This window comes from Oreochromis niloticus, linkage group LG23, assembly GCF_001858045.2.
Source record: "Oreochromis niloticus isolate F11D_XX linkage group LG23, O_niloticus_UMD_NMBU, whole genome shotgun sequence".
NCBI classification, from domain to species: domain Eukaryota; kingdom Metazoa; phylum Chordata; class Actinopteri; order Cichliformes; family Cichlidae; genus Oreochromis; species Oreochromis niloticus.
This window is the reverse complement of record NC_031986.2, coordinates 16835912-16844364: the sequence shown is the minus strand read 5'-3', so window position 1 is coordinate 16844364 and position 8453 is coordinate 16835912. Positions and strand designations below refer to the sequence as shown.

The window sequence follows — 8453 nt, the reverse complement described above, 5'->3', positions numbered from 1 at the left end:
AAAAAAAATGTTTAATTCTTGTTTTGTCCACAGTTGTTTGATTCTTTCCCTTTGATGTCATCATTTTTTTTTTATTTGTAATAAATATAAACTGAAAGGTATGTGTGAGTTTGTCAGTATTCTCTGTAATTTATTTGTTTGACTACTGATTACTTGGATTTGTCTTGTGTGTTGAACACTAAATGGGGAATTCATTCCAAAATGCAGGACACATAACATAGTAATACCCATTCATATGACTGTGCCACTTTTTTTCTTTGATTGTTTGTTTTTGTTTGGATTTTTTAAATTTTGTTTTTCCAAACTGAGGATAAGCCGTTTTGGTATGACATTCTTTAAAAATACTTTTCCTAATATTCCTTTATTTTCAGACAAAAACTGTGCCATAAGTATGTGAATTTTGATCTTTGTTGTTTTTTCTTGGCAAGATGATGGTTTAATAAAAAAAAATAAAAAAATAAAAAATAAATAAAATTTGGTCTTGACCTAATTTTTAAGATGATGTGTGCTTTGTGATGATTTGTGCTTTGCAAAGCAAAAACATTGTGCTCTATAGATTCCTACACCAACAACAATCAACAAGAATGAAAAACATGTAGCCAAGGCCTTAATCAACACAGCAAAACTGAACTAGACATGTCTGGACTTGGTTCTTTGTGGCATAGATTCAACAAAGTGCTGGAAACATTCCTTAGAGATTTTGGACCATATTGACATGATAGCATCACACAATTGCTGCAGATTTGTCAACTGCACATCGAAAATGTCATTCTCAAAATGTTCTGCCACATCTCGAAGATGCTCTACTGGATTGAGATCTGATGACTGTGGAGGTCATTTGAGTACATTGAACTTATTAACATGTTCAAGAAACCAGTTTAAACATGATTTGAGGTTTGTGAAATTGCACATTATTCTGCTGGAAGCTCCCATCAGAAGATGGTTCATCAAGGGTCATGTGGGATAGACTGGACATGGTCAACAATAATACTCAGGCAAGCTGTGACATTTAAACAATCCTCAGTTGGCACTGTGGGGTCCAAATGTCACAGCAGAAATCAGACCAGGCAATTTTCTATTGTCGAATTTTCACTGAGAAGAGCGGCACCTGGTGAGGTCTTCTGCTGCTGCAGCCTATCTGTAGGCCAAAGTTTGGCATCTTGTGCATTCAGAGTGGTTGTCTGAGTTACTGTTGCCCTCCTATTAGATCAGTGCAGTCTGACCATTCTCCTCTGACCTCCACAATTTTTCATTTGTGGAAAAATCCCAGTAAATCACCAGTTTCTGGAATGTTCAGCTTGTCTGGCACTGAAATCACCTTTATTCACTATTCTGACGCTTGCTTTGAACTTCAACAGGTCATCTTGACTGTGTATACATGCCTAAATGCATTTATTATTTGGCTGATTAGATATTTCAGTAAAGAGCAATAGAACAGCTGCACCTAATAAAGTGGCCAGTGAGTTTATGTTTAAAATAAAATAGCATATGACTGCAGCAGTGTCAGTGTGTTGCCATCAGATCATCCAGAGAAATGCAATCTGCTTATCAGAGGAATTAAATGGTTAACATATGACAGGAAAGGGGGGAGCAAAAAGAAAGATAGAGACCAATCAGAGTTTGACACGTCATACATTCTGTTTGTACATCATCCCGGTTTCCTTGTATGAAGCTGGTCAGCTAGCTGCTCTGTAGCCGTTGTTAACCAGCGCTTTAACGGTTAAATGCTTTTATTCTGTAGAAGAAAATAAAAGGTAAGTGCCGTGATATATATCAGATGTCTGCACCGACGACATAACGCCATTATCTGTGGTCTGACTCGTATTTATCTCTCGCTAACACTACCTTTGTTTGACCTACAGTAGCAGTTAACCACTCACAGGCATTAGCTTGCTAGCCTAGCCATCTCCAAACCATTTGTAACTCAACTTATCGACATAAGTCATGGCAGCTGAAGTAAAAACGAAACATCTTCTGATACATTTAAGCTGACAGGCAGAGTGGGAAACAGGAGCTTACGCGTAAACGCTTCCCGTGCCACATCATCAGCAATAGCAGATAACTAATGAATTAAACACCTGTATGCCGTGATTTAATAACAGCAAAGTCCCCTTCCACCCTCATTTTAAAGCGTTCCCACTTCTACAAACGCAAACGTGAAGCTTTTAAAGTGTAAAATATAAGCATAACAGTATTGCCTTTCCTGTCATCACATTTACTGGTCAGATTGAGCAAGTGCTGCACGACTGACTGAGCAGTCAGCTCATTGCTGGAAATGACTGTCTTACTGATGTGTACTTGGACATTAGATGATGTTAAACCTGACATGTTTTGCCTTCAGATATCCATCATGGCTTCTCGAGCTGGTCCAAGAGCAACGGGCACAGATGGCAGTGACTTCCAGCACCGGGAGCGGGTCGCCTCTCACTACCAGATGAGGTTCATTTATTTACCATTAGATGAGCAATAATCCCCAAATCCAACTCTTAAGGAATGATTTTTATTTTATTTTTTTAATATTTTCAAGTGCCCAAGTAGTTAAACATTTGTAGTGTTTATCTGGAATCACTTTAGTTTTAATTGGTTTAAAAACTGCAGAGTGTTAACTGAGTGCACAGTCCTGATCATTCAAATCAAATAATAAAACAAGCTTCACTGTTCTTAAGTATTAAACTACTAATTTGAAAGGCTAAAAATAGCAGTACAGCTGTTCTAAAACCAGAATGTCAGTAGTATCTCATTTGGCAAGGTAGTATATCTAATTAGGGTGGTGCCCTGTCTAATTTGGTGATGTGCATAAGCTCCAAAGGGGACACTGCTGCCTCCATTCCTGTTCAGCTCATACATGTCAGACTTTCAGTACAAGTCCAGGTCATGCCTCATACAGAGATACTGATGATTCTGCAGTGGTTGTATGTATTAGTGATCAACCTTTAAAGAAAAAGTTCCGCAGCACATCCTGTCTGACCTGGGACGGGATGTGGTCATTATCTCATCTTGTTTCACAGGTTTTTATTTGTAAAACAACAAATATGACTCTGAGCACAATGTGGGTCAAGGTGATCATTGTAAACTTGAATAAATTCTGAGTAATGCTGCAGGAGAAGTCGTGATTCTTTTGAATCATGGACCCACAGGCCTCTTGCAGTTGCGTAAGCTTATCCTCCTTCTGGATGGACAAGCAAACACGGCCTTTTGAGAAGTACTGTTTCTGAGACATCAGAAGCATTGACCTGCTTAAATAAGTACATAGTTATATCTAAGAGATTCTTCTAACTGAGATAGTGATTGCTATTTGTTGCTATGTAAAGGTTTCTGTGTATAGGAGACCTTGATCCACTAAATTTTGAGTCATTTAAAATCTAACGTCTGATTGGTCTTTCTTTTATTTTTTGTGTTCAGTGTTGCCTTGAAGTCTGAAATCCGTAAGCTCAACATTTTCCATCTGCTGATCTGGGTGCTGATGGCAGCTCAGGTAAGCATTCTTGTGGAGAAGCATGTTTTACGTTCTGTAAAAGTTGAGCCACACAGACTGTTTTCATTTCTTTCTCAGGTGACGGTAAGCCAGCTGAACCTGGTGTCCCACAAGGTGGTGGCCTCTCCATACCAGTGGGAGTACCCCTACTTACTGAGCATAATACCCACAGTCTTCAGCTTCTTGGCACTGCCCCGTAACAACATCAGCTACCTGGTCATCTCCATGATCAGCGCCGGGCTCTTTTGCGTGGCGCCACTGATCTACGGCAGCATGGAGATGTTCCCCGTGGCTCAGCAGCTCTATCGCCACGGCAAATCATACCGTTTCATTTTCGGCTTCAGTGCCGTGTCAGTCATGTACCTGGTGATCGTAATCGCCGTGCAGGTTCACGGCTGGCAGATCTACTATAGTAAGAAGCTGCTGGACCAGTGGTTCACCACCACACAGGAGAAGAAGAAGAAATAAATTCAGCTGAAGCATGCTTAAACTCCAAGGTCAACTAGTTTGAAGGACAAAGAGGATCTTAGAGCCGAATTGCTAAGACCAAGAGACTTTATTGTTGTCCAGCTTGTTTTTTTCTATATTTATATTTGACAGTGATTACATCATTGTTTGAAGAAAATCAGTTCTTGGACAGATTGTAACCGTCACCTTCCCCTCTGTACAGGATTTCTGACATTTCATCATTAACAGCAACAAACTATAAAATGCTTTGTGTACTTCATTACTTTTAAGTACTGAGAAAACGCAAATCACATGCAGTAACATTAAAAAAAATGTTTAAAAAATTAGAAATTGTGGTAAATATTCTGGGATTCGCCACCATATTAGCCACATATTCCTCCAGGTGACTTCGTCCAGTTCTCCAAAATTAAATCAAAGTTGGAGTTGGAGGTTTTCCCACAGTGTGTTGCAGACACACATAAGACATTAACAGATGATTGCCCAAATTAAGTATATGAGGCAGAGTCCCAGAATTCTGTATCACCCCTCCTATTTACAACGATAAAGTTGAAACTTAACTAAAAATGTAAAACAAGACAATTCACACATCACAATAGTTACCTTTACAATAACACAGTCATGAAGACAAAAACAACACATTAGTGTAATTACATAGTTAGAAAAAAAGTTGGTTCAGTGTTTTTTTTTTCCCCACATAACATTTTGCACATCATTATCAAAACATTAGATATTTAAGATCAGAACTCTTACAAAGATTTAAACTTACAAAATTAAGTGTAGATTTGATTAGGGATGCACCACTTGTTACATTTTGGCTCAATATGCCAGGGAAAAAAAAAAAAATCATTTGATACCTTTCAAAGTACTATCTCTTGATGAGATGGGTAAATATTTTCCACTGCATTAACAAAAGGATTTCACTTGGTGCTAAAATATTAAAAAATTAAAAAACAAAAGAAAAAACAAGATTCCTTTCTAAACGCTAAAAACCTGTAGAGAATAATCACACTGATCCTACTTGATAAAAGTAACAAAAAAATTTGACATAAGTACAATTTTTTTCTTTTTTCTTTTTTTTAAGCATTACACTGTAATGAACAACTCGACATGTTTCACTGAAACAACCACCATCTGCCTTGTTTGGCAAATCATATTTATCATACTCAACTGTCTGACTGACAGTGTTCTTCAGCTTTATTTAAGCATTAACATGTTTTCCTTTCAGGATCTGCCTCACCTGCAGGAAAAAAATAAAATTAGATTTCAGTCAGCAAACAGTGCCATCTGCGATTCCTCCAGCATGTATGTGAAGTGGCACCCTTACCTTTTCCCCAGCAGGACCTTCAGGTACCAGCTGAGACGGCAGCTCATTTTCTAAGTTCCTAACCCCGGGATCGGCTCCCTTTCTCATAAGCAGCTTCACCGCTTCGGCTTGAGTATTGTGATTGGCCAGAGAGCTGACGATGTGCAGCGCTGTGTTTCCACTGAACGTCTGAAAGGAGTGGACAAAACACCACATATTACTGTTTGTGTAGTGTTTATGGACGTAGGTTGGAGCTGTGACAGCTGGGAAACTTTCTCTCTGGTTTCTTGTAAAAGGCAGCAATCCACCGTAAATATATTGTTTATCATGAAACAGGCATACCTTAACATTTACAATGGACAGCATTGTTGGCTGGTCAAGAAAAATCCTCAGCAGCTCCACATTTGCCTCCTCACAAGCCATATGGAGAGAAGTCCGTCCACTTTTCTGATCCTGGAGAGATTAAAAAGTATCTTAAACCAAACCACAAGAGACAGGAAAACCCGAGCAGTTTGGTGTGGAGCAAGACCAAGCTAGCTGAAATGTTCCCCTGAAGTGGTAATACTCACCTTTGTCCCACAGGAGGCGCCCATGTTCAGCAGAATCTTGATACATTCCAAGTACATGCGCTTCCGCTGCCCCAGCTCTGTGGTCATGAATATGCAGGGATTTTGCAGGTTCCTCAGGTCCTTCACAACAGTGTTGTGAGACAAGACGGCCAAATGAAGAGCAGTCAAACCTTCCAGACACAGAAACAAATGACAGAATTTAATCACAAAAAACGCATTTGAGCATCCTAAAGTTTTCAGTCACACAAAAACACACTCACCATCGTAACTGAACACTTCTACATCGATCAGTTCCCTATTTCCTTTTAAGGCCTTCCAGATGCTCTGCGGAAATATGAGTGAGATTAAGAAAATATTCTTAATGCAACTAGACAAAAAAAGCATGACTGCAACACAAAATTGTATTCTGACAAAACGTTATTTGGCCTACATTTGTCACAGTTGCAGGGAACGTGGATCAGAGTCCGGGTTTATTATTAATTTTGGCGCCATGTGATAAGACAAAGGTCTTTGGTACATTTGAGGAAGCAGGCAACGTGTTTCACGTTAACTCTCAGCAATATGCATGTTATACATTAACAAGATGAGTTGTGTATCTCTCTTGTCTTAAGGGCTTGAGATGAAGGCCTCTTTTTTTTATAGTCTTCAAGACAAGACTTAAAGACTAACTGAATTTCTTGTTCTTGAAGACCTGTCATCCAAGAGCCTTCTTTAGTTAAACCTTTAGTGGGTTTGTTATCATGCAACCTTAACTCTTTACCTCTAGAAACCTTACTAGGAGTAACCCTTGAATTTAATGATATATACTGAAGTGTCAGAACTCGTCAATAGGGGTACAGGGGAGGACGTCAAATGTTGTCTTTATGGCAGAACTCTTGTTAACTCTTAACAATGTATGGGACGGGTCAGCAACTCTCAGGACACACTCTAAGGTAGAAACCACACTAGGGGTTAAAAATATGGGACTCCCATCAGCTTTGAAAACTGAAGAATGTCTAGTTGCCAATTTCAGCGCCTACCATGACCACTAGATTACTGATCTACACCGACATCTGTCTCCTGTTTAGGTCATGACATTTGATAATTCTTTGACACTAAACCCTCTGGTTTTGCTGCTCAGAATCAGAAAGTTTTGTTTCCCCTGCTTGTAAGCACTCCATTGAGGAAAGTTGTCCCAATTCTGGCCCTGAGACGCTTAAACATGGCAAGACTGTCATCATCTTTACGACTTGGTGTTGTGGTTTCAGTGAAAACCTTCAGGCTGTATTATGAAAGCTGAATTATGTTTTACAAAAGAAATGAATCCTGCGTTTGGAGTTTAGCCAGCCTTTCTCAATCCCCAGGTATCACCTAAAGCCGTTTTCCATGGGCATGGCTCATTTACTCACAAGGTGTCATTTGCCAGCAGAGCTTCACGCCCTGGATTGGGGCAATAGTGAGACAGGTGTGCCACTCCCATCTCGCTAGGAGATACGGACAGTAAGGCTGCTGTTACTTTGTCCTACTGTTGTATCATGGGAATACTATGCTCTGAACAATCACCTTTTTTAGATCTTAAACTTGTGTGTTTAAGCCTGTTGTTGCTATAGAAACAACCACAAATATTTTTGTTTTTTGCGTCACCAAGAACACCAGATGCCCTTCTGATGCAATCCCAAAGGGATTAGTGCAGGGAATTTTGCTTGTTAGGTAAATGTCTACACTGTATAGCCACTTTGTATTTGATAGCAGCAATTAAAGTTTGAGAATTTTTAAAACTAACTTAAAAATTTTGTGTTGATCCAAAGCAATGCTCTGAAAAGTTGCTAGACAGTATAATCTTGCGCTGCTTAGCAATAGAATGATTTAATTTAGATTAAATTAGTGAATATTTGAAGCTTAAAGAGGTCAACTTTAAGTTTATGCTTTAACTTTTAATCAGCATTTAATATATATATACATATGTAGGTAGGTAGGCAGGTAAATACTGATAGTGATTTCTTACCTGCAAAGTGAGATAGTGGCCTTTCTCAGCACACACATGCAAAGGAGCACGGCCCCAGGAGTCTCTCGTGTTGACCTGAGCTCCGTGAGCCATGAGGTCTTGGACAATTAAGTACTGATTGGTGGCAACCGCGATCTGGAGAGGGCTCTGTGGAAACACAGCTTACAGGTTAATGTGTCTTGATGTATGAAAACCACCATGAATCACGAGCCACTGATTGTTTTTACCTGCCCGTTGTGTTCTTTAATGTCCAGAAAGCCAGATCCGGCCATTTTTGCAGAGAGCACATAAGCCAGAGCACGCAGACCTTTTGCTACTGCTATGTGAAGGAATCTGGTGGAAGGAGTAAAAAGGTCAGCTGCAGCAGAAATCCACAGAAATGCTGTTCATGTGTCAGTGTTGGGGTCAGGCTTACTGTACATTTGTGTGATTTCTAATAATTATTCTGCACTTTTAGCCAAGTAGGCCTGTTAGAGCTATTTTCCATTTGCTCCTCAATGATTTCCACCTCTGTCACCTTCTTTTTTTTTTTGCTAAATTGTTTAACCTAAAAAAACCAACAACTTTCACCTAGTGTTCCTGTGACTGTCAGTTATTCTCTACCTGTTTTCCGCTCCAACCTGTTATCCATTACCTTTGCATATTATAACCATT

At 39.4% G+C, this 8453-nt stretch overlaps 2 protein-coding genes across 4 annotated transcripts in view; one reads left to right on the top strand and one right to left on the bottom strand.

Annotated features, from left to right (window-relative positions):
* The first annotated feature begins 1599 nt into the window (after positions 1-1599).
* On the top strand, positions 1600-4349 carry jagn1b (jagunal homolog 1b). Its single transcript, XM_003446554.5, has 4 exons — positions 1600-1754; positions 2342-2439; positions 3403-3475; positions 3554-4349. Exons 2-4 carry the CDS (start codon positions 2351-2353, stop codon positions 3941-3943), a joined length of 552 nt encoding a protein of 183 aa, XP_003446602.1. The 5' UTR covers positions 1600-1754; positions 2342-2350; the 3' UTR covers positions 3944-4349.
* nfkbiz (nuclear factor of kappa light polypeptide gene enhancer in B-cells inhibitor, zeta) overlaps positions 4013-8453 on the bottom strand; it is a 692084-nt gene continuing 687643 nt past the window's right edge. For all 3 annotated transcript variants that reach the window (XM_013272189.3, XM_019351994.2, XM_019351995.2), the window contains exons 6-12: positions 8027-8132; positions 7800-7946; positions 6076-6139; positions 5816-5985; positions 5589-5699; positions 5268-5435; positions 4013-5180 (exon numbers count right to left, since the gene is read on the bottom strand). In XM_013272189.3, coding sequence (XP_013127643.1) covers positions 5142-5180; positions 5268-5435; positions 5589-5699; positions 5816-5985; positions 6076-6139; positions 7800-7946; positions 8027-8132 — 805 coding nt within the window. In that variant the 3' untranslated portion in view covers positions 4013-5141. The remainder of the gene's footprint in view (positions 5181-5267; positions 5436-5588; positions 5700-5815; positions 5986-6075; positions 6140-7799; positions 7947-8026; positions 8133-8453) is intronic.

Excerpts from the sequence above, each read along its gene's own strand:
- jagn1b (XM_003446554.5), top strand. The coding sequence starts at position 2,351 with ATGGCTTCTCGAGCTGGTCCAAGAGCAACGGGCACAGATGGCAGTGAC. Across the intron at positions 2,440-3,402 it reads GCCTCTCACTACCAGATGAG|TGTTGCCTTGAAGTCTGAAA; the intron begins GTTCATTTATTT and ends TTTTGTGTTCAG. Across the intron at positions 3,476-3,553 it reads GGGTGCTGATGGCAGCTCAG|GTGACGGTAAGCCAGCTGAA; the intron begins GTAAGCATTCTT and ends TTTCTTTCTCAG.